The sequence below is a fragment of the Heterocephalus glaber genome, unplaced genomic scaffold, assembly GCF_053883595.1.
Source record: "Heterocephalus glaber isolate CG9 unplaced genomic scaffold, H.glaber_assembly_v1.0 deba00001673, whole genome shotgun sequence".
Lineage (NCBI taxonomy): Eukaryota > Metazoa > Chordata > Mammalia > Rodentia > Bathyergidae > Heterocephalus > Heterocephalus glaber.
The window spans coordinates 12,520,662-12,545,716 of NW_028258410.1; the positions used below are offsets into that span (position 1 = coordinate 12,520,662).

At 57.0% G+C, this 25,055-nt stretch overlaps 1 protein-coding gene across 2 annotated transcripts in view; it reads left to right on the top strand.

The window, feature by feature from the left end:
• Window positions 1-5,407: 5,407 nt before the first annotated feature.
• Pmepa1 (prostate transmembrane protein, androgen induced 1) overlaps window positions 5,408-25,055 on the top strand; it is a 50,509-nt gene continuing 30,861 nt past the window's right edge. Inside the window, exon 1 of one of the 2 annotated variants that reach the window (XM_004840931.3) lies at window positions 5,408-5,948. In XM_004840931.3, coding sequence (XP_004840988.2) covers window positions 5,837-5,948 — 112 coding nt within the window. In that variant the 5' untranslated portion in view covers window positions 5,408-5,836. Of the gene's footprint in view, window positions 5,949-6,012; window positions 13,176-25,055 lie in introns of those variants that run through there. The other variant, XM_021255158.2, reaches the window with a different exon arrangement.

Genomic DNA, 25,055 nt, shown 5'->3' on the forward strand with positions numbered 1-25,055 from the left:
AGCACTTTGACCTTAGCTAAATCGTGCCTCTTCTGGGGCCTCAGTTTACCTGTCTGTCAGAAGATGGCATTGGCTCTAATGGTCCCTTCTGAGGCTCTCCCATCTTTTTGCTGGGGCCCCCAAGCCCTGTCTTCTCTGTGAACCCCAGCTTCCTGCTGGAAAGGAAGAACTGCACAGGGAGGGGAGCGGCTGATCCCCTGGGGCAGTGCAGTGCACAATCACATTAGCCCAGCTTCCCTGCCTTGCTGCGGGGGCGGGGGGTGGGGTGGGGGTGGGGTGGGGGGGTGGAGGGGCTCAGCCATGGGACACTGTCTGTACCTAGACACAGGACTCAGTCAGGAGAACACGCTGCGCACAAGCACACAGGCACAGGCAATCCACAATCCACTCGCACATCTATGCAGCATGCACACCCCAACCAACTCACAACACAGACTACACACACCACACACTGTGCCTCTGTGCATCCGTATGGTGAAGACTTCCGTTTCTGGTTTTGGTAACAGACAAGTATTTCTTGTTCTTTTTGGTAGGTAGGTGCTGGCCCAGATTTCTGGCTTCTGGAGACTTGGTCCCGAAGTGGATCCTTGAAGGTACAGGGAATGAGCAAGCAGGGAAGAAAGAATTCCAAGTAGTGAGGGCCACCCAAAAGGCAATTCATATGTTTGTGTGCACAGGTTTTACGTCACCGTCTACTCCACAGAGGCTTGACGAGTCCCTTTTGCTTGCCATGGGGACTGGGACCCAGCGGGAGCAAGTCCCAGAGTCCTGCCCTCCGGTGCTGCCCGCCAAGTGGAGGGGACCACGAACTCACTCGTCCACAGGGGTTGCAGGGCCCCTGGTTCCTACCAGAGTCCTGACTCATTTCCTCCGCTCACTGTGAAATCCTGAGTTCTGCAAGGTGAAGTCACCTGCCCCAGTAGCCACACTGGACTCTGGAGAAAGTGCCTGGGGCTCTGCAGAAGTCAGGGGCAGCGACTTGAATGAGCTTTTATGTAGGAAAACCTCAAAGTAGTGAGGCAAATTGTAGTGACCAGAGAGGGCAGTGTTGCAGGAATCCAGCAGGGGTAAGCAGGGCTATCAGGCTAAGGTAGCAAGGATGGAAAAGGGCCACAGAAGACATCGCCTGCTGAGGCCCTTGGCCAAGAGATGGGGTGCAAGGTATCTGCATTCACACCCTGGCTCACCTCACTCATAGGTGCCAAGGCTCAGTGTCACTCTCCGTCCATCGGGAACAATGTAAGCTTTCACTTGCTGGGCTGTGTGGGGATCCAACGCATTAAGCCCTGGGTCACTGGACAGCCTGATGTGTGCTTGTTGAGTGGAAGAAAATGAAGTGGGAGAACCATGCCAGGCCACAGGCTGGCCTCAATACACAGTCGTTCTTATTAGGGTTTAAAGTAAAACCAGGGGAAGGAGACAGCTGAACGAAGCCCAGGAAGGACTGGAGGACAAGGACTCGGTGCTGTTAAACCGCTTAGGACTGCCCAAGAAAAGCCACCTCTGTCCTCAGACCTGGGTGGCAGGACGTGAGGGACAGGGCTGGCCAGAGAAGCCCTCCCACCCCATCCACAGCCCGCTCTCCAAGCAGGGCCTATGTTGATGCAGCTGGGTGCTTTCCACAGTGCACAGCCACCTTCTGCCAGCACCAAGAAGACGCAGCCAGCCACCCTCCCATGGCCAGCACCCACGCTGGCTCCTATGGGATCCCAGGTGCCACAGCTCTGGCTGGCTTCTGAACAGGACCGGCTACAGAACTTTTGAGGCCCCTTGGTAAAAAATGCTTAATGACTGCAAATTTCCAGGCAACATTAGGCAGCAGAGCCCTGAACTCTTGTGTCCGTGGGGAGAGGGGCCACGGGAGTGTGGAGGGCACACCCCGCGAGGCTGCCCAGCACCCCAACCTGCTAGGGGTGTCTGAAGCAAAGCCTCCTCCCTGGGTCTAGACATTGCTCTGCAGATTTCAGTGCTCGGGCAGGGCTGCTGGCAGCACACACTGTCTGGAGTCTCCAAGTAGTCTGTCCCAGCAGTCACTCAGGAGACAAGTGCCTTTCACAACCCTGTGAACACAGCTGAGTTGGGAAACATGGTCCAAACTCCAGAGTTCCTGGGATCTCAAGGGCCCTTGGCTCCTCTACCGCCCACAGCTTTAGCCTTGCACCTGCTGCCCCTGGCCTGGGATCCCTAACGTGCCTGGGGGCTCCCACTGTCCCAGAGAGGTGGCCCTGACTTCTTGCACTCAGGTCCCCTCCAGACCCTTTCCTTCTCTGTTCCCCCTAGCTCTTTTTCTCCTCTAGAATTATCACCCAGACTCTTCTGCCCACAAACATCTCGGCAGATGCTCAGTCGGTGGGTTGAGTGAGAAGCCATCTCCGCCAGGCAGGCCTCTGTGATTTTGTCCCAACCTGGCCTCTGGCTCGTCATCATCGTAACTGAAATGACCTTGTTGAACTATGGGTTTGTGTGTGTATTTGTGGTCCCTTTTGCCCTCCAAGATATCACATGAGGGCAAGAACGTTGTTTCCTTTACAGTCTGGTGTCCAGCATAGAACCTGGCACTGAATAGCAGCACAGTATTTGTTGACTGAACAAAGAAACTTCTTTCCCTGATTTGTGGCCTTTCCCTGTGGGCACTAAGGCCGCTCGATCAGCACTGGGCTCCTCCCCTCTAGCCCCTCAGATCCCAGCAAAGTAAGCTCTCCCACCCTGGCTTGCTGATACCCTAACTTTGCCTCTCTCTCCCCAGCAGACTCTGAGATGTAAACTCGGCTGCCTGTGTCCGGCCTGTGTTGGGCTCTGTGCCCTTGTGGCTGCGTTCCCAGCATGAGGATTACCAGATTCAACAAAACTGCACAGGACATCCCGTTGAATTTGAATTTCAGATAAGCAACACTCAAATTTTTAGAGCAAGCAGAGTCCCAAATATTGCATGGGATATACTGAACACGGTTTACCCAAAATGCAAATTTCCCCAGGTGTCTGTATTTCATGTGACAGCCCTAGGTGCGCTGGAGGCTGCCCATGAGTGTGGATGTCAAACCCATGTTCTTCCCAAAGTAATCGTGTCTTTTCCCACTGCCTGGGGCCCAAGGTCCCCATAATCAATTCATCCGCCTGCCCAAGGGAAGGTAAATGGACAGTAAAATGTCGGCAGGTAGGTCCTCCCTTCCCCTGGTTTCCATGAGGATTACACAGCCCAAGAGCTTATACATATTCACTCTTCCTGAATTCTTTCAAGACATCTACCCAAGTCCCCACAGTGGTGCCCGTGAAGGTGCCATCAACGGTCCCACTCAGCAGAGAAGGAAACTGAAGTCAGGGAGGTGAAGACAGTCACCCCAGGCCACACTGCTTCGTTCCGCTGATCCACCTGGGCCCAGTCTGACCGCCACACTGGACGACACCCTCCAAGTGGAACCAACTTTGGAACTAGGGCCAGAGATCACTAAGCCAATCCCCGGGGACTGTAGGGTTACACTGTAGCACCTGGTAAGTGGTGGCCCTGGCCTTGTCCTAGACGGATCAATGGAAGGTCAAGCACTCTGGGGAGGTTTGTTTTCTTCAATCCACTGAATTAACTGGCTATTTTTGCCTGCTGTCGTTCAGCCTCCATTGTGTAAAAGCTGCTTCATTTCCAAGACAATCAACGTGTGATTTCTCAGTGCCAGACGAGCCAGATCTCCTGCAAGAGACTTCCCGGAGGGCAGGAGCTGTGTCTGGCATTGCTGAATTCCTGTGCTCGGGGCTGGAGCTCTGTGGAGTTTGTTGATTGAATGAACGAAGACAAGGCTGCAAGGAGGGCTAGTAATGGCGATCTCCACAGGGAATCAGGGGCATCCCAAGGCCCAGCCAACGCTTTTGCTGGGCTCCGAGGCAGCTTACTTTGCAAGCTACAGGAGCCAAGTTGCGGCAAGACCTCCGGGCTGGGGTGGGGTGGGGGCCCGGCCCAGGTGGCTGTGGCTTTGAGACCAAGTCTCCCTTCCCAACAAATGGCTGTCAGCACCTCCTGCCCTCTCTCTGGACTGCACACTCGGCCTCCTCCCAATTAGAGTGGTGATCCACCCGTGAGCTTCCGGAAAGCCCCTCCAGCCTTCCAGGGAGAGCTTCGGACCTCGCTCTGCACCACAGGCCAAGCGCTGCCTCTTCTGGCTACCCTTCAGGAGCCAACAGGGTGCATTTGTCCAGGGCTAGACTCTGCCTTCTGCTCCACCTTCACCTCCCAAACCCTCCCCTCAGCCCTCTATCCAAGCTATTAAGGGCAAAATAACTTGCACAGGTTTCTTTTCCCTCGGAATACAAAAGGAGTCCCTGCTCATTAATAAAGCTACAAGCATCGCAGGAGTGCTGCGTGTGGATAAAGAGCTAGAAACGTGTGGGTGTGGGGGAGCAGATGCCGGGGGACCTTGGCAGTACGTGCGCCTCCTCGTTGGCCAGCTCCCGCTCTGCACAACGCAGCCCTCAACATTTCACCTCCGCACGTTGGTGTCCAGTTGAGATCATATTTGGCTCCTTTCTGGCACACAGTAGGAACTCCACGACGCTTCTTTAGTAAGTGGAAATGTAGGAAAGGGTTTAAGAGGCGCCGCCCCAAATATCTTGAGAGCTGGAGAGTTGCGCTAGGGAGGGAGGCCTCTTATGTAATATTTAATATCTTTTCAAACCTGGAGAATGTGTTCTTGTAGCGCTCTTGTAATTAAAACTTAATGAGCTAAAAGTACACGCCCGCACACCCCCAGCTGAACTCCGGGGCCACGCCCCCCGCCCCTGGGCCCCGGGGCACCAGACAATGTCGGTCGCCTCTGTCGGCGCAGCCTCCCGGGTCCCCGCAGCGCCAAGCCCCCAGTCTGCGGCGCGTATTTACACCGCGAGGGCCCCCGGGCGTTCCTCCGGGCCGTCCCAGACTCGCCTACGCGACTTCATCTTCCAGAGCGAGCCACGGACCGCTCGGGTTAAAGTGCGCTGCAGGCGCAGTGGCCCGGAGCCCGATGCGGCCGAAACAGGGCAGGCGGGCAGTCTCCGGCCACCTCAGACTATGGGTGAGGGGCTCCTCCCCCTTGCTCCAATTTCCCTGCCCCGAACCCCGGGGACCTCGCGCTCCGTGGGAGACAGACTTCCCCTCAAAGCCCGGGTCACGAACCCGGGGGCGGGGGAGGGGGGCACGCCCCCAGAGCCTCGCTCCGGCTCCACGCCGACTCGGGTTGGAGAGGTGCACAGCGCCCCTCCGCGCCGTGCAGGTCCCGGGTCTACGGGGGCCGCCAAGCTCTGGCCCTTTAAGAGCCCGCCCCGTTTCCCGACTCCCCGCCCCTCGGCCCAGGGAGGGGGTGCGGGGGAACCTCGGCTGGGATTGGCGCAGCGCGCGCCCCCTCCCCGGCCCCCGCGCGGTGGGAACCGGCAGCCCCGTCTAGCGCTGACGTCAGACCGTCTGCCTGCCTCCGACCGCGGTCTCGGGGCGAAACCCGATCTCCTTGGACTTGAATGAGGAGGAGGCGGCGGCGGCGGCGGCGGCGGCGGAGGCGCTCGGCTGGGGAAAGCCAGCGGCGGAGCCTCAGCCCGGGCGGCGGAGCGCGCCCCGGCTGCTGGCCCATTTTTCGGACGCCACCCGCGGGCACCGCCGACCCCCCCGGGGCTGCCGATCGGCGGCCGGGGGACGCGGAGGAGCGCGGCCGCGCGCGCTGAGCCCCGCGGCGCCCCGGGAACTTGGCGGCGCCCGGAGCCGGGCGAGCCGGGGCGCGCCTCCCCCGCCGCGCGCCTCCTGCATGCGGGGCCCGAGCACCGGGCGCCGGCCGGAGCCCCCCCCGGCCGTCCCCGCCCCCCGCGCCGCGCCGCCGCGCCGTCCATGCACCGCTTGATGGGGGTCAACAGCACCGCCGCCGCCGCCGCCGCCGGGCAGCCCAATGTCTCCTGCACGTGCAACTGCAAGCGCTCTTTGTTCCAGAGCATGGAGATCAGTGAGTGACCCCGCGCCCCCTCCCCAGGGGCCCCATCGGGCTCGGACCCCGGGTCGGGGCGCAGCTGCAGACCGGCCCGGCCGGTGCGCGCCCCCTCGGGCCATGCGCCCTGAGCCCCAGCTGCGCCCGCCGCACCCCGGACGCGCCCTCCCGGCTCTCGGCAGCTGGCGGCCAGCCCGGCTTTGTCCCGCGGAGCTGCGAGCCTGGCACGGCCCCCGCTGCCCGCGCCCCGCCCTCGGACCCGGGGCCCAGGGGCGGCGCGGCGCGGTGCGGAGGGCTGGGGCGGCCGAATGCGTGAAGTTTCTGTTTTATTTCCCTAAGGAACAGTCGCGGTGGAGCAATTAGGCCGGCCCTTTATCAACTTCGGGCGGGGGCCGGGCGGGCCTGTGAGACACTGTCTGCTCTTCGAGGTGTCTGGGGCTCCAGCCGGATGTCTGGGGTGTGTGGCGCTGTCTCCGCGAGTGGATTTCCGTGCGGGCCATGGAGTGTGCGCGACTGCGTGTGTCTGGGGTTCCGTGCTGCTCTGGGTGTCTGTGAGTCCGCGTCGCGTCTGTCCCAGGACTGTGCTTCCGAGCCTCCCTAGTCATTGTCTGGGTCGAGGGCTGGGTGCTCTTGCGTGCGCCTCTGTGGGGTCCAAATCCCTCTGGATCTCAGGGCCGTTTGTGCCCAGGTGTCTGCGTCCAGGTTTCAGTGCCGGTGCGTCTGGCCCAAGCTGGATCCTGACAGAGAGAGAGGGAGAGAGAGAGAGAGAGAGAGAGAGAGAGAGAGAGAGAGAGAGAGAGAGAGAGAGAGAGAGAGTGAGTGAGTGTCATTGTGAGTGTCTGTGTCTGTGTTCCCGACGCACCTATAAATAGCCTCTGTCTGGACAGCTTGGCTCAGGCTGGCTGGGACGTTACAAAGGAGTCAAAGTTTGGGGCCATTTGGGTTTGGGTCTGCCCTGTTCCGAAGCGGCCAGTGGAGCAGCCCGGGGAGTGGGTGCTTGAACCTCAACTGAGGTCCAGGTCCTGTGTATCCAGACGTTGAGACCAGTGAGCCTCTGCCTCTTTCATCCTGGCGCACCCAGGCGGCTGTTCTGCTGGTGGGGAATTGAACCCTCCCTATCCTCTCCTGCAGCCCACTCTTCTGGAACCTTTTGGCCCTTTTGAGCTTTAGTTTCCGGTTCTGCCCAGAAGCACCCCAGGTAAAGGGCCATGCATTCCTTCCCTGCCCAAGCCAGCCTTCCAGCCCAGATCGGAGCCCAGGGGCAACCACCGTGGAACCAGGGCAGTCACTAGGTGACGCATGAGCCCGTTTCCACAGGCGGCTGCCACAGTTGGGGCCCCCTAAGCCTATACAGTGAGACACAAGAGGTAAAAATAACCCATGACAGCCCAGCTGTGGCAGGGTGGCCAGGCTCTGGTGGTGAATCCTTCCACCCTCCTAGACTCTTTCCTCCCATACTGGAATTGAAAGTCCTGTTCTCCCCACTGCCCTAGACGCCCTGAGCCAGGCCAGGAGGTGCCAGGAGAACCTGTCCAGAGCCAACGTTTGCGGAATTGACTTGCATTAAACCCAGCTCCCTCCCAAAGGCCCTCTGTGAACTTGGGAGGCTCCTGAAATGCATGAGGATGTTATTAAAATATGTGTGCACATTTGGTGCAGGGGTTGCTGCATAAACACCTGGGCTGCCCTATTCTGCCCCTCACCCAGTAGAGCTGCCTTAGGGGGACCTCTCCCGCCTGGGGTCCACTTTGTGCATCCCCTGTATTCCAAGGTCTAGACACAGACATCCTGGTCTTTTTCACTTTACATTCCGGACTTAAAACAATATATATCATTCTTGTTTCTGCCCTAAGGATGTTTTGGCTGACACCAAGGCATCTTGTTACTACTGCCTGTTCCCCCTGCAAGTTCGCTGCCAGCAGGACTTGAGGGGAGCCTGGAACCCTGGCCTGTTCCCTGGGTGCCCAGTTAGCCCCTGCGTTCTGGTTATACATAGGTCTTCTACTGGAAGAGAGCCTGGGGCAGGGAGGGACTCAGTCTTTCAAATGTGGATATAATGTAACAGTTTGTTGCAAGTGTTAATCAGATTTCCCTGAAAGCCCTGGGTGTGGGAGCCTTAAGGCCTGCTTTTTCCTGGAGTTCCTTTATACGGAAAGATAGGGAGGGAGAGAAGGCAGAGAAGGCGGAAGGGTGTGGGGGGACGGCGACCTGTACTGTTGGAAGCTGCTTGCAACTGTAGACCTGAAGCAGGATTTGGAGTTGGGCCTCAGGGCAGTGTCCATGGGGTTCCTCTAAAAGATTCTGCTAAAGTCGCCCTGACCTTGTTAGGTCCCTTAAGCCAGCCGCCCCCCTCCCCACTTAGTTTTCTCATTTGAAAAGTGAGACCATGATGGCTGATATCTAAAGTGAAAACTCTGCAGTCTTTTTAGGGGTATGCAGTCTTTTCTCCGGAGTGTGGCTGGACATGGCTTCTTGTCTGTGTTCAGCTCCCTTTTGTGGTCTTCAGCTGCCCCAGATTTCACACCTGGGAGGAGCTGTGTGGAGTCTAGAATTCACAGCCTTGGTTTAGAATTGGGTGAAGTTGGTGCTGGAATCTGCCCAAGGTTCCCAGCCCCCAAGACCCTGTGGGGATTGCTCCTCTGGGGACGCACCTGCCACTTCCTGAATTTGGAACTTGGGGCTTGGAGGGGACCTTTAACGCGACAATCCGAGGGCCCATCTTTTCTGATTGTCAAGGGGTTAGGGTGCTGTCTGGTGGAGGTCACTGTTCTCAAAGCCCACAATGCAAAACTCTGCTGTTTTAAGATTAAACACTGTTTAGACACAAGGGAGGCCCCCAGAGGGCACAGTGGGGAGTTCTCTGAGGTTACTTCTGAGGAAAGGATTCTCCTAGGCTCAGATTTTCTCTTGGCACTCTTTGATTGCTTTTCAGTTCTGCTGCGTCTTTGGGAAGTGCCCCTCTGCCCTCTCCAGCTTTGGAGTGAATCTCGGGGTGGGGGTGCTGCCTGGACACACTGGCTTGTAGGCCTCCAGTCTGGCTCATGAGGCAGGCATTTCTGGAGCACCTCGGGATGCCCAGGACCCACCTCTCCAGTGTCTGCAGTGATGTTTTGTTTTGTCAACGCTGCTGGCCGTCCAGAGTCCATGAGCCACTGGTTCTTCTCTGGTGGCTCTTCCAAAATACATTCCAAAGCCCCGGAAACTGAATGGATGCCAGTTTTTCATTGGTCTGTCAGGCACAGTGTTTTCGTTGGACATTGTTCAAATCCAGGGTCTTGGGCTCTACATCAAGACATCCTGGGCCCAGAGATTCCTCGTTGGGTGGTGAGGAAGGATGTCCTGAGCAGGCAGCATCCCTGGCCTCTGCCCGCTGGATACCAGCCCCCCCATCCCCAGCTGTGATGACCAGAAACATTTCCAGCCAGACCCACTGTTTAACCAGCTGTTGGCTTCTCTGGAAGGACGGAAGGCGGGGGCGGCATCTGAGTTGCTAGAGATGACCCTCAGTTCCCTTCCGAGAGCAGGGCTGTCCAGGCTGGCGCCTGCCGAGTGTCCCCTCGGCCTTTACTGAGTGCCTGTTGTGTGCTACCAGGGCTGGGCACAGAGCCCTTTCTGCAGGGGAAGCTTTCTCTTTTTGTCTTTGATTTGTCTTTGAGGACGGAGTGGTATCAGGAGAGCCTAGTGTCTGGGGATTCAGGTTCAGCCATGGATGTCGGCGCCAGCTGTTTCCCTGTGGGCCTCTAAGCTGGGACTTGTAACCCACGGGTTTCCTGCTGTCTGGGTTTTAGGTCACGGTGCAGTGAGGGAGTTGCATGTTATGACTTCGATCTTAGGTCAGACGTTTGGCTTCGGCCTCTCAGGAGATATGGGATAAGCCAAAGGGTGATCTGGGGTCAGGGGCCAGTTAGCATTGTCAGTTACAACATAGCCAGTTGCTTCTGTGCATGCCTGTGCATGTCTGCGCACACACACACACTACATGCACGCATGCATGGGGTATGCTTACACACTCATGTACTGCCCCTTTCTTCCTGCCCTGCTGGCTTCCCTTTGGGTTGGAAATGGTTAAAGCATCTCGGTATGTAAGAGAGAAAAGGGGAAAAGGTGCACCTTCCCCCATCCAGCTTCTGAGAATTGATGCACATGCCCTTTGGAAGAGAAGGAAAACAGGGTTTTCTTTGGGGTGCCTCCCGGGGTGCCCCCTTCATCCTACAGGATGAACCTCCATCAGACTGCCCCAGAGCCACTGGCTCCAGGGGCCCAGACACCAGGCCATGGGTGTGGAGACATTTTTGACTTGGTCAGTGATTTAAAAGTAACAAAATGTCTGGGAGAAGCCAGTGGGGCCCAAATTGGATCAGTGTGGCCTTTTCTCTTCCGGTGTGACCTTCGAAAAGTTGGCAGCTGGACTCTGCCCTGAAGGAAGCTACTCTGAATTTGCCTTGAGGGGCTGCACGCGCACTTCGAAGCTCAGGGCTGCTTTTGTCTTCCTAAAAGGCGTTGTGTAATCAGGCACGGTGGGGCACATGTGGGGAGGTGAACGTGCTGGGGGTGCCTGCTCTTTGTACTTCCCGGTGAGCTGTGGAGATGGCACCATGCTGCCCCGGGGCTTCCCAGGGCCCGAAAGCAAGGTTCCCAGTGAGCTCTTCTGGGTGGCCAGGGGGACCTGGGGCATGAGTTTTGTCTGAAGGGGCTCCTGTGGGCTGGGCTGTAGCTCCATGGTAGAGCATTTTGCTAGCATACACGAGGACCATAGGTCCCATCTTCAGCTCTGCAAAAATTTTTTAAAAGGGCTTCAGCACACAGTCGCCTCGAGGGCCCTACATAGCCAAACCTTTTGATTCCAGGCAGCCTGTGCAGCTAGATTTGGATGTAAAACTCCTAGCAGTTCCTCCAGAAGAATTAAGAGGGCCTGCAAAACTTACCTACAGAGGTATGGCAGTGTGACCAGGGGTGAGTGGGACAGAGGAGCCCGAATGCACTGGCTGTGTCACCTTTGCTGTCCCTTGGCAGTCTGTACAGCGGGTTGCAGCAGCGCTGCAGTGAATTTGCCGTGAGTATGCAGAGTTCAGAGCTGTGGTGTGGCAGACATCTGGCACCACGGTGTTCACGGGGAAGGGGGTCAGGATATGGGAGCCAGTTAGATTGGATGGCCCCCTCTGCCCAGGCCTCTGGAGGTCACTCCTTCAATACTGCCTGATGAGAACCCCCCACCCTCAAAAAAAAGGAAATGTCTCCATCCTGGGACCGGTGGGGCAGTGTTGGGCTCGGTCGGGCAGCCCACCTGGGACCCGACCTTGGTCGAGGCGGTCACTGAGTATTGCAGTCATTGGCTGCAGACTGAGCTGGCAAAGCCCCCTTGGTGGCTCCCCTGGATCGGGAGGCCGTTAATCTCCTAGGACCTGCCTGGAGGGCTCTCATCACTGCCAGCTTTGGAGCAGGTGAGAGCCACAGAGGCTCTGGGGCAGCACCCCCTTGATGATCCGATGCCCCAGTAGGGCCAATGCACAAGACAACCCAAGAGGAGAAAGACCGGAAACTCACGAAGACCTAGGGTGCCCACATTTGAGAGTCGGTTTCTGCTTTCACGAATGACCGTGTGGGAGCAGAGGATCTCCAAGTGCACCCAGAGCGGCCCTGCGTGGTGTGGAGGAGCTGTGGCCTGGAGGGGCTGTCCCTAGCTTCCTCTCAGCCCTCCTGCCCCGCCCCTCCCTGAGGGGGCTGCACCCCTCGGTGAAGCCATAGCAACACGGAGCACTGACAGCCAACCTCATTTTCCCATCAGGTGACACTACAAAGCCAAACCCTGACACCTCAGAGGTCTCGTCAGGGTCTTGTCAGTCACTGGGAGAAGCGGCTGTCACCAAGCTGGGAAAGAGGGGGTGGGGGGCTTCAGCACTGCAGGCAAGCGTGGAAAAGTTTGGGGTCTCTGTCTGCTCTCTGAAAGTCATAGAGCGGCTTCTCTCCTGTTCCCAAGGTTACTGAAAGATTTGGGTTTTTTTGCTTCCACTCCTTTTCCTAGTTGGATGTGGTGAGATTATTATGTGCCAGGTACTAGTGACGCATTTTTCTCAATCTTCAAAACAACTCTGGGAGAGAGCCATTGCTGTCACCAATTTGCAGACAAAAACATGGGATCAGAGAGGGTGAGACACTTGCTGTAGGTCACACAGCCCACGCTTGCATGCTTTCTTCTCCACAAAGGACAGCCCAACCCCTGAGCTCCGGTTTTCATTGCAAGACTCATGTCACAGTGGTAATTAAGTTTTGTCCTGCGTCTGCAGTCTCATGTTGGACTGTTCATTAGGGAAGATCACTAACAAATCAGCCGCCTCCCAGAGCAGGCAGCTGGCTCCATTCTCCTTGGCAAGGCACTGGCTGATGTTGGTTGGAAATTGTGTGTCCTATCAGGCCTCTGGGGAGCTGGAGTCCTGACCTCCAGCTCTCATGCGCAGGCAGGCAGCAGCACCCATAGTGTTAGGCTGGGAGCTCGGGCGTCCGTGACCCTGCAGGGACCGTGTGAGACTCATCTGGGACACCAGGGACCACGCGTCCGCGTGACCCGCAGTGGTGCCCAGGTGTGGTAAGCGTGGGAACACCACAGACACACCTTGATGAGGCGAGGTAGTGGGCTTCGAACATCCCAGGTGGGTCAGGACACGGCCAAGGTGCTGGCATGGAAACCGTCAGTTTGGAAAGGAAGGGAGGAACCCTCCTCCCATGCCTCCACTCGCCCCTCTGTGAAATGGGGCAGGATTCACACCTACTTACACAGCTGGCAAGAGGGCTGCTGAGCTCTGACAAGGTCCTCTGGCACAGAGCGTTATTTTTAATGCTCCGAGAAGATTCCAGGCTCTGGGGCAGGAAGCTGGGCCTTTACTCCCTGTCCGCCAGCTCTGAGACGGGAAGTGACACCAAGGGCAGGTGCAGAGAGATTAGAGCAGATGCTGGGCCTTCCCACCTCAGTCTGGCTGTCCAGCGATGCCAGGCCTCACAGCCATTTCGAAGGGCATCAAATCAAAATGACCAAAATGCACCGCAAGCACCTGCCACACACCCTGAAAAGGGAACTTCCGGCAGGGTTCTCTGCACACCTTGCTGCGGTCTTGGAGCATTTCCGGTCACTCCCCTTCCTGTCACAGCAAGGGTGGAGCTTGCCTTTGCTTGGAGGTGATGTTGTTGAGACACCGCATGTGGAAAGGAGTTCGCATTCCCGGCTGTCGTGACTCACCCCTGAGGGAGCAGGTGGGGATCGCCATGGATCTCTAATGTGTTTGTCTTTCACTGAGTGGGGGGGGCGCAGCAGGAAGGGGAGCGGCTCGGCTAGGCCACACCAAACCCAGGAGACTGTCAGAAACAGGGGGAGGTGCACACTTGTCTTCACTTCTCTTTGGGTGGATTTTAACTGAAAATTCTTATTGTATCAGTGGGTTTTGGAAATGGATCTAGTGGCCAGAAAAGTTTTACTTGTTTGGTAACAGAGTGGAGATCTCCAACTCCTGAGTGCTGCAGGAAGCTTGCGTCTGTCCTTCGAGTTCTGACTTCCTCGTCTCCTAGGTGGTTGCGCTGGGCAGACACAGCCCAAACTTGCATGACCACGTGGGTTCTGGCTTTGAGAAATCATCCCATCTCGCCTGCCCCCATCACAGGCATTTGGGGTGGCGGGGTGAGCTGGGTTTGTGAGCCCTGGCACAGAGTAGCTGTTCATTAAACAGACACGTGGTTGGTGAGTGAGTGTGGGTTTGTGGTGTTCCTCGGTTTCCCCCGGCTGCTGGAAGCTTGGACCGTTGTTCTGTAAAGTGTGGCCCAGCATGGGGTCAGTGGCAGCTGTTACTCTCAACTGTTGCCAAGAGGTTGTCATTGATTCTCATCGATCAGGAACGGCAGAGTTTCTGCCGGCTCCTAAGGCCTTTGAGATGCGATGTGTCCACCCTCGGCTGGGAGAGTGTGGGGAAGTGACAGTCAGCCATGGATTTATTTGGGTGACAATGGTTAGGAATAAAAAATGTGCATTGTTGTATTTAAAAGGACATAGCCTTGCACATGTAAAACGCATGTTTTTATTATATATATGCACAGAGAGTTTCAAAACGTGGCCTGTCACCCACCAAGGCAGGAGCCTTGCACCAGTCCCTCACTGGGACAAGTGTGGCCCAGGATGGAGCCTGAGCCGTTTCCCAGCCTTGCCCCGAGTCCCCAAGGAGGTGAAGTCACCTTCTCAGGATCCGTCCTTGGCAGGACAGTGGGCAACTGAGTCAGTTTTCCAGAGAACTTGGCAAAGCAAATTGCCCCTCCCCTAGAGGTTCTTCACGGTCCTGGTTACCTGCTTACCCAGGGCTCATCTGGGCTGGATTCGAGAGAGCTGCTTTGCAACCCCCGGCCTCACCCCTAGGACCGCCGGTCCTGAAGCTGGAGTCTTGCACGGCAGGAGGTGGTTCGGCCAGGTATAGGGGTCAGGGTTTTCAGAGCCGCTCAGCCTCTGTCTAGCTGTGTGATCTTTGGAGAGCTAATTCTTCTCCTTGATGTCTGCTGCTGCGTCGGTAAAGGTGATGGATTCCTTCACTGAGTCCACAGAAGTCATCCACTCAGTGGCCAGCTCAGGTCTCAGTGCATGGTAGGTGTTCAGTAAACGCATCGGGATGCCTGTGCTGATGGTAAGTAGCTCTGCTTGGGAGTGCATGCTGGGTGTAAACTCAGTTTTGTCCCCTGGTGTGCCTGGCTCTGCCCACTTGGGTGGGACAGCCCTGCCCTGAGGGAGGCTCTCAGACTTCGAAGATGCCGTCCCTAAGGCTCAGGTGCCTGGGCTACCAGGTTCACTCCAAGCTCTGCTTGGTGATTCATCCCGGAACCTGCATTTCCATGAGGAGGCTCAGAATTGGTGTGTGGCCATAGCAAACACTGTCTTCACTGGGCTAAGTTTTACAGCCAGCGAAAAAGCTTTGATGTGAAATCCCTTCAGCTGCTGTTGGGTTAGAGAGCTGGTTTGAAGGAATGATTGTCACTGGTCACATGCTTCAGCACCCCGTCAGAGATGAGGGATCTCTGCTCTGTTATAGCTGCTGTGTTTAAGAAATTAAAAGTTTACTGAGACTTTTGCCAGAACTGTATTCAAGTACTTCCTTCACACTACTCAGGTGGCTGCACATGTGGAGGACTTCGTTAAGATCTTAAGTAACCTTCCAGAGGAAGACAGAAGGTGGGAGGGAGGAGGATCCACTGCAGCCTGGGGACCCCGAGAGACTTCGGGCACCGCCCCAGCCCAGCTTACAGGCCCCCTCTCCCTAGGCAGATGTGCTCCGGCTGGTCCCAGGTCTGATTGCCTTCCTAAAAACAATTTGTTCGGTAATAATTCTGTAAACCTATGGATCAACTTTGCGCAAACACCCTGAGTGATTTCTTTGTTCTTTTCTTTCTACTTTGTAATTGGTGCCGGTAAAAGCCAAAGGTTTGGTCTTGTGGAAGGCATGATTCATTTATTGGTGTCTGTGCCGCCTCGTTATCATTCAGTCATTTCAGATTGCCGTCGCAGTGAGCCAGGAGTGATTCATGCGGGCTGAGCTCGCAGCCGATGGGGTCATGGCCATAGGAGGAAACTGTTTTTCTAATCTATTTATGGTATAGGAGAAAGAGGTGGGAGTGTTGAGATGACAGGAGAGGGTGTCGATTACACTGGTGAATAAAACCGATTAAATACCACCAGCTCGCCCCGCAAACACCACTCATGATGCCGCTGCTGTCCTATGTGCATCTCTCCTCTAGTTTGTGGGTCTTGCTCTCCAAGCTGGCTGATGTGGGGATGTCCCTGCCAGACCCGGAGGAAGTTTCATGTAAGCCACAAACGGAGAGTGTGTGGCCCCTGTCATGCCCATGTTGACTGGCTCCAGCAAGGAACCACGAAGATATCTAGGCTGAAACTAAGGGGGCTGCTCTCCCTCCTGTCTCTAGCAATTGTTAGTTACTGGCAACTGTTAGGCCTTTTCATTAGCATGATCTTACATTAGGTTTTGCCTAATTTTACGAGTTGCTCTGGGCCCCAAATAAAATTGTCGCTGTCCTCCCATCTAGAGGGTAATTAGAGTTGCTTGCTGCCTGGCCCAGAGCTGTAATTATGAGTCCAACTTCCAATTGTCCATATAAATCCAGGCCCTGCCTGCAAGTGCATACCCAGAAGTTGCTCGTGTCTGGTTGGGGACCTTTCTTCCTGTGGGGATTTCCTTCCTGCGGCACCTGTGCTGGTCAATCCCATCTGCTCAGTGAGGGCCTGGCTTGAGTAGTTCTGAATCCCCAGCTCCCAGGCCAGGGCCAGGTGCAGAGCACATTTCCTGGTATTCTGTCCAGCACTGGCTGGATCGCTGTGTGAAAAAGTTCTGTGGAGGAGAACTCTGCTGGTAACCCATTGGTTAGGGGAGGACCCAGCCAGGATTTATTGGGCTGCTTTGTGACTTTCATAGTACAGATCAGGGTGCTGAGAACGTGGCATTCTATCCAACTCTCTGCTCTCTGCTCATGGCAGACATTGCTAATGGATGGCAGCATCCGACCTTGCTGGGCTCAGATCCTTGCCCTGATGGTGCTCTGGGTGTGTTTGGACTGGGCTGGAGAGATGAACTCTGTAGGCCAGGGGGTGTAGATGATCCTTATGGGGGACTGGAGGTTGTCTCTGCAGAGAAATGGGGGGGGAACTGCCCCTGCGTCACCATGGGACCACTTCCCCATCTGCTCCTCCTTGTTACCTCGGAGGGCCCTGGGCTGCTTAGCAAGTCCCAGGCATTCCCTTCACGGATGTTCCCCTGCAGATGAGCCAGCCCCCTGCTTCTGGCTCTCAGGCCTGGGTCCCCCAGCGTATGTGAGAGACCTGCTCCAAGGGCAAGCAAGGATCTCACCAAGATCATGGTTCTGTCTGGAGTAGGACCCCACCGCAGGACCCCTCAGTCCCCCGATAGTACCACCTCGTTGCCTTTTTCAAAAATCAGGATCACAAACCGGAATGTAGAAGCCGCCCTTTTATCCTGCCATGGAAAGCCCTGAGTTCTGCCCTAAGTCCTGTGTGGCATTCCTTTACACTCTAGTGAGAAGGAGCCTGGACTCTGCCCCAAACAGTCGGTGGGGGTGGGAGGTTGTGGAACCAGAATAAGAAAGGGGAGAATCTGGGAAGGAGTCCAGATTTGAAGAATGAACCCTGTGCCTCACCCACAGCCTTGTCTACTTGGTTTTTCTCGGTGCTGGCCACAGGGACAGTCGCTTTTCAAGCCCTTGCCATTCCTCTGGAGGTCTCTGAGTACTTGCACACCAGCCTCAGGAGGAGCTAAGTCACTCAGCAGAGGTCACTCCACACGGAGCAGCATGTGAACTTGGGGGCAGGACTCGAAGCCTGTGCTCTGCTTGTCAGCCAGGGATGACCCCATGTCCCCTGAGCCTCAGAACTGCCTGTCGCCGGGTTTAAGGGCACGGCTGAGTTTGAGCCTCTCTGTTCTTTGCCCTCTTGGACTTTGTTGGCTGGGCCTGTGTCCACTCCGCTGGCCAGGAGAGCCTCCCTTCCTCTACATTCTCCGGTCTTGGAACTGTCCTGGGCAGCAGCGAGAGCAGGAGAGAGCAGGAATTGTCCGGTATCAGTTTGCAGCTGAAGGGAAAATGGGTCACCATGACTGACGGGTGCTGGGCACGGGGTGGAAGGAGAAGCACAGGGAAGCAGGAGGGGGCTGCAGGCTCGTGGCCAGAGGGGAGCAGGGCTCCAGACTCAAGGCTTTCTTGGCCCTGGAGGCCCAGGTGAGCCCAGGCTCACCCCTCTCCCTTCCCGTCCCCACCCGCTCCTCTCCTCTGTCTTTGCAGAGTGGACGTAACTGAACCCCAGCCATCTTGTAAGAGCAAGGGAACCCGTGGGGTCACTGTTCTAGCCCAGCTTAGGAGCCAGAGCTCCGTGCTGCTTCCTGCGGCAGTTTGCAGACAGCGAAGTGCACCCCACTTAGGTGCGAGGCAGAGTGTGTCCTGGCAGGTGCACGAGGCCACTGCCTGCACCCAGATGTGCACGTTGTCTCCCCGGAAGGTCCCTGCCTGCCCGGCCCGGCACCTGCCCTCTGACAGCCCTCCGTCACAGGGGACGTTTTCCTGCCATAGACATTGCCTGAGTGGGACTGGGCTGCGTGCTCACTGTCTGGCTTCTTTCCCTCGGCCTCCTGACTTCCAGACCCCTCCAGCTGTTGTCTTTATCAGTAGTGGTTCCTGCTCATTTGGATTGAGTGTAGGTGACTGACTCACAGTGAGATTCCAGGGGTCTCCATAGGAAACCCTTTGTAACCAGAGTCTGATCTCCATGGACAGGTGCCAGGACCTGGGCATCTGTCCCCCGCCCAGCCGGGGGACTTGGCAGTGGCAGAGCCTCCCATGACTGCAGGTGCAGCCTCTCTGGGTCTGCGAGGCTGGCAGCCCATCCACCTGCCCGCATTCCTGTTCGAGAATGAGGATGTGGGTGACCCCAGACGGGGATGAATCATGTCTTGGGGAGGTGGTTACTCAAGAGGCGCTGAGCTACAGGGTGGCCGTGCTGGCCAGTGGGACCGGCCTGGGAGCCACGCTGCTTAGGAGTGGGGGCGTGGCCATCCAGGTGGGGCTCGTGTGACCCCAGGGTCCCATCTTCTCCATTCAAGCATTCTCTAAGGAAGAAAAGGGACCAGCAGTGTCCTCAGAATTGGGGTGCAGTTCAGAATTGTGGCTTTGGCTCCATGCCTCCCCAGCTCCTGTTCTTCATTTGTGAAGTGGGCACGCTGGTCAGTAGTCCTGTCCTGACCCCCATGAGCTGTGTGAGGACAACACAGCTTTGACCTACTGAGTGCCAGGCATGATGTCATAGGAGCCACCAAACCCATTTTACAGGCGGGGAGACTGAGGCTGGGGACAGAAGGCCATGTGCCTGGCCACTGGCTGAGCTGGATCTGTAACCTGGCTAACCCTCTTCCACGTGAGTTCCAAGAGGTCTGCAGACCCAGAGCAAGCTTTGAGAAAATTTTAGGTGGCACCTGGATGGACAGTTAAAATGCAGTTCTTACGTACTTATGTTGATATATGTTAAATACATGTTAGGAAAAAACACAGCAAGTATATTATGGATTTCATGAGTATTGTTTAAGACAAGGCTAAATGCGTAGTAAAAGTGAATATTTCAGTTGGAAGGAAAATATCGAGCCATTTAAATTCCTTCAGTGGGATATTTGCAGATGGTAAAAATCGGACAGGCTGAGAGTGACGTTTGAGAGCTGGGGCCCAGGGCCTTGGATCTTTCCGAATAAGGATGAACCCAGACCTTCACCTCAGGATGGCAGCGCTCTGCTCTTTGGTCTTCTGGGGCCTACGGGAGCCCTGCTGCTGCCCTGCAGGCCGCACGACACCCCCGAGGTTTGTAGAGGAGCCAGCTGTGGGCAGCACATCCAGAGCTGCCCAGGAAATGGCTGGGTGGCATCCTGATCCGGGTGGCACCCAAAGTCTGCTCTTCTCTGTAATGTTGGTTCATTTGCCCTAGTGTCTGAAATGGCATCGCTTCACCGACTGGGTCTGCACCTTCTTATCCAGCTTCCTGGGGTTCCTTTCCAGGGAGCCTGGGAAGCAAAGGGCCCCGTGGGTCCAGCCCTGGGCCCTGCAGGGGTGTGGGACCCCTGTGTCGCCCTGTGTGGCCTGCACTGCTGTCCTGCTGTTGCCGCTTCCCGCAGGGAGAGTCCTGGAGTGGGCGCTGCAGCTTCCCCCACCCTGGCGCAGGGTTTACCAGGCTACCTCAGCCGGCCTTGCTCCCGGGCTGGGCTCCGACCTGTGTGCACTGGGGGAAAGGGCAGGGACGAGGCACCGCCAGCCCACGGGGCCAGGGAGGGCACCAGCGCACCTCCCACCTCCCTCCCCGCTCATCCCGAGCCTGCTACCTGACTACCTGTCTAGGAATTTTTATTGCAGCCCACAGGGGCATGGCGAGGAGGCTGGAATGCGAAAACCCAAGGCCCTGGGAGACAAGGAGTAGGCGGCTGCAGACAGAAGCTCCTGGTGCTGGACAGGAGCCCAGGCTGTGGACCCCCAGCCCACACACAGCTCGGGTGTGTGCCACGGTCTACCGCTTCAGGACCTGTCTGGGTTGGGTGAGGTTTCTTAATGCTGTTTCTAGCAGCTGAACTCTGGTTTGATTTTGGTTTGCCCACTTCCCGGGAGACCTTGACCTATGGCAGGGACTCTGAGACAAAGGGCGCTGCCTATGAGGTGTGAAATCCAGAACTGTTCCAGCCGCTGCTGCTGGGCTTCGGCAGCCCCATCCGGGCCCCGACATGCAGCTGCAGCGGAGCTCTGTTCTGAGGCTGCATCTTCCTGCCTCACTGAGCCCTCTGCACGGATACGGACGCTGAGGCCTGCACAGCGTGGGTCGTAGGTCTCTAGGTGGTGGGTGGCTGGCAGTCTGGCTCCAGTGCTTCCTAGTTTGCCCAAGTGTTGGCCGTGTGCTTTGCCCAGGACAGCACGGCACCCGCTAGGCCTGATCAGCCTTGCCGGTCAGCACAGGTCTGGGGTAGAGGCTCGTACAGCAGAGGAGAGAGGGCACCCCGAGAGAGTGAGGCCTGCCAGCCCTGCGCCTGGTGCTGTGCCTTCTCTCTGCACCCCCGAGGGTCGGCTAAGGGAGGACGGAGGGTCTCAGGCTCCAGGGTGACTGTGGCTCCCGAAGGCTGCTCCCACTGGGGCCTGCCGAGCTGGCATGGGATCACTGCGCTGCCTCTTCCCATCAGCGGCCTTGGCCCCTGGAGCCCCCCCAGGCCCAGCATGGCCACATCTGTTCCCTGCTGGCTGCAGGCCGGGAAAGAGCAGCCTCCTGGGCAGGGAGGGCCCTGAGGAGAAGGGCAGGTCGGGGGACGCAGCAGTGACCTCCACCCCACTCCCTGGCTTCCCCGAGGCCTCCTAGCAACAGCATTCACCCCTTGCCCACACCCTGCCTCCCGTGACTCCACCCACAAGGCTGTACCTCCAGTGAGGCCAGGCCCGGTGCCTAGGGGCTGAGTGGGAGCGCAGGATCAGGCCCTGGGCTGGGCGCTGCAGCCTGTGGGTCCATCCTCACCATCATTTTTAAGAGGCTGCTTCCCCTCTTTAAGCTTCTGTTTTCTCCTCTGCAAAATGGGAATTATAATCATCTCCCTCATTAGTGTCTTTGTGGAAATTAAATGAGATAATGTGGGGAAAGCATTTAGCCCAGTACCTTTGTAGCTCGAGAAATGTGTGCTCTGTTATGAAAACATGGTCTGCACAGCAGGAGAAATGGTTACCTGAGGCCCAGGACCTGCCTGTGAAAAGGGAGAGGAGAAAACATGAAGCCACTGGCTTTGGTAAACAAAAGTTGAGGGGCTTCTAGGGAAGGACATGCTATGGTGGGCCCCAAGGCATGAGTAGGAGTTCTGCCCAGGGAGAGAGAGACTCTGGGGAGAGAGTGCAGGGACCCGCTATCGAGAAAGGCCCGGTTGTCCTGGACCACATGGTGGGGTGGCGTTAGGACTGGTTGTGGAGTCAGCGAGGTTGGGGGAGGTTCCCCATCTCGGTGTACGCAGTGGACAGAATCACGAGTTGGAGATGGTATGGTTGGTGGCACCGTGGGTGGGTTTCTTTTCTCTGCGAGGGGCCCGGCCTGTCCCAGGGCCACTCAGATCTGTCTCATTCTCCTCAGCAGAGTAGATCTCCCTTGGGGAAAGCATCGGTTTCACCTTGGGGGCCCAGGGAGGAGCCCGTGTCCGCAGAGTGGGGTGAGAGCCACCAGCTGGCGCTGTCCCTGGTCTTGCATCGGCCCCTGCAGAGCCCACGTGGGGATGGCCGCACATCCCCGCCGCTGAGGGCACCCCTGGGTGCTCCCCTCTTCCCATATTGATGGAACAGGAGGTTCTGGTGCCTAGGGGGCTGTGTCCTCAGTAATTTTACGCATATTTAGAAACCTCGCTGATGAGTAGTTTTATCAAGTAGCTCACTGCCTTCTGGATGGATGTGTTTGACATGCCAAGCTGATGTCTGCCTGCAAACGGCCATGAAAACGTCAGGCTCCAGTGTGACAGAGAGGAAAGAGGCACGGAGACCAGTGAATGCCTGACACCTCTGTGGAAATCTGTGGAAAAAGCAGGGCCTGGGCACCCCACTTTCCATCCACATTGTCTCCTGGACTGGACTCTGGGGTGTGGACACATCATCAGTTTTGGGGAGCAGTGGTTCTTCACTGGGCATGGAGCAGAAGCAGGGTGGGTGTTCTTGTGGTGGGGGGATACAGGCTCAAGAACCTGGATCCTGATTGCTGGGGAGGAATCAGTAGGACACAGGCTCACTCCTGACGTGGTGGCGGCTCAGGGCGGTGGGTGTTTCACTTACAAAACCAGGTGCTTATCCCCTTGCTGAGTTGTCCTAGGACAGTTTGCAGGCAGTGGAGTCCTGCCTGTGGTGGTTCTGTTATTCAAGCTTTTTTTTTTTGAGATAGTCTCATGTAGCCCAGGCTGGCCTTGAACTCTCGGAAATCCTCTTGCCTCAGCCTCCTTAGTGGCAGGATTACAGGCATGCGCTACTGTGCCTGGCACTGTTGGAGCCCCTGACATACGCGTTCAGCCCTCCGCACACACATTTCATATCTATGGATTCAGCCAACTCCAGAACAAAAATATCTGGGAAAACATGGCGTCTATGCTGAACTGTATAGGCCTTTTTTTGGGTCATTGTTCTGTAAACAGCTGTTTGTGCACCCTTTGTGTTGTGTTGTGCATTGTGTCCTCTGGAGATGGTCTGAGGTACAGGAAGATGTGTGTAGACCGAGGAGGCAGGACTGAATTCCAAGTGACCGTGTGGAACCCTGGGCAGCATGCTCTGCACCCGCGGCTTGCGGGAGTTAACCAGCACATTTCTCTTCCTTTTCACTGTGAAAATAATGTAGCTGTTCTGACTGTAAAAGGTGATATATGCTCCTATTTAACCAGAAATTCAAAGAATTTGATAAATGACAAAAACAAAGATCCAAGAGTCTGTATTCCACCTCAAGGAGCCCAGTTCCTCATACAGATAATGTGCTCAGGGGCATCTGCCTGTAGGGCTGGGGACGGGCTGCTTCGGGCCCTGGCCCAGACTGCCACCTCCACCTGCCACCTCCTCCTGCTCCTCCTCCTCCTCCTCCTTTCTGCTCCTGCTCCTTCTCCTGCTCCTCCTCCTCTTCTTCCTCCTCCTCCTCCTCTTCCTCCTCCTTTCTGCTCCTGCTCCTTCTCCTGCTCCTCCTCCTCTTCTTCCTCCTCCTCCGCCTCTTCCTCCTCCTCCTTTCTGCTCCTGTTCCTTCTCCTTCTGCTCCAGCTCCTCTTCTTTCTCCTCCTCCTATTCTCCCTCCTCTTCCTCCTCCTGCTCCTCCTCCTCTTCCTCCTCCTCCTCCTCCTCTCTGCTCCTGCTCCTTCTCCTTCTGCTCCGGCTCCTCTTCTTCCTCTTCCTCCTCCTCTTCCTCCTCCTCCTTTCAGGGATTTGGGTGGGGGGGTGAAGAAATGTGCCCAGGCATGAGCAGCCCCTTATGGAACACCTCCCTTGTTCCTGTGCAGTTGGAGCTCGCCCGCTAGCTTCTGCAGATTCTCTGGCAGCTCACCTGATCTGGGAAGATTGGGAGCAAGGTGGCCGAGGAGGGGTCGTTTAGGGCCAGTGGGCCTGGGCCTCCTCACTTGACCGACAGTGCAGACAGCCCCAAGCTTGCAGAGCAGAGGTGAGAGGCAAACTGCGTGTGTGTGGAGACTCAGCTGGATGCCCAGCGCCCGGTGAGCAGCCACAGGCCTCTGCTTCTGCCGCCTCTGGGACACATTTCAGCCTCGGCAGAGTTGCTTCTGCATACATTTGGTCTCCCAAGTCCAGCCTTCATTAAGAACGCCAGCTTCTGTGGGTAAAGCAAGTCTAGAAAGCACAAATCTGATCCCAGCCTTCTTTACTGGTAGGGCTCTCAGAGTCTCAGAGAGGGTGAATAGGGACCTGAGGTCACACAGGTGGCTCCAAAGGTCCGGAAGGAAGGCACTGAGTGCACTGCCTGGCCTCAGCACAAAACCTTTGTGATCTCGTGCTCCTCCTTCCTGAAGCCCCGGGCCTGATGTGTGATGCACTTCAAGCCCAGCCTGGTTCTGGGGCTTCTCGAGGGCGTGGCAGAGCTGCCAGGGGCCTCCTGGGGGTGCACATCATTCAGAGAGGGCCTGGCGACAGCACACACCAGACAAGGGTAAGGCCTTCCTCCTGCCGATGAGAGAGGCAGACACAGGAAGACCCAGGGCGCCCCTGTCACCCTGGCCCTGACTGCATCTGAAGCTACTCAGCTGCTCACGACAAGCTGCAGACATTGGCAGAAGCCACCTGGATCAGCTAGTGTCCCGAGGACTTCGGGTCAGTGACGGCAGAGGGGTGGCTTCAGGCTTCACCTGGAGACAGTGCATCTGGTCTCGGCAGGGGCCGCGCCGGACGCAGAAGGGAAAGGGCAGTGTGTGGTGCCCTGGGGGTGGTCCCGTCAGAGCAGCCTCTTCCTGAGCCCCACGCCAACCAGCCTGTCCTCCAGTGAAGGCCAAGCCATGTCCTGGCCACATAATACCCTGTCTCACGTTCAGACGGGCAGTCTAGACGCCCTTGTTCTCTTTTGTTCCAAAGGGTCAGGGGCTGGGAGGCCCCGGAAAGTGGGGCTTGGGCCCTGATGAGGGAAGGGGGTGGTGCTAGGTGAGGGGAATCTGGCCTCTGAGGAGCAGCCCAGTCTCCCTCTGCCAGCCGCCCAGCGACTGTCCGCTGTCAGAACACGCACCGATTTAGGAAACGATCGCAGCCACTCCCTGGCAGAAACGAGTTCTAAAACCCAATGCAGGTGACTCCCGCTTGGGCCTGTGCGCCCAGAGCTGCATAGCTGACACCATCTAAATAAAACCCCACAGCTCGTGCCAGGACGTCTGGGGCAGGCTGCCAGTGGAACCGAAGGCCTGGAGGCAGCGTGGCCAGCCCTGAGCTGGAGAAACCCCTGTGGGGACAGAGGCAGCCGCACCCACTGTTCAAGCCGCCACCCGGCCCTGGGTACCTCGATGTCTGGGTGCTTCAAAAGGAATAGAGTAGCCAGGCGCTGTGGCACAGGCCTGTAATGCCAGCGTCTCAGGA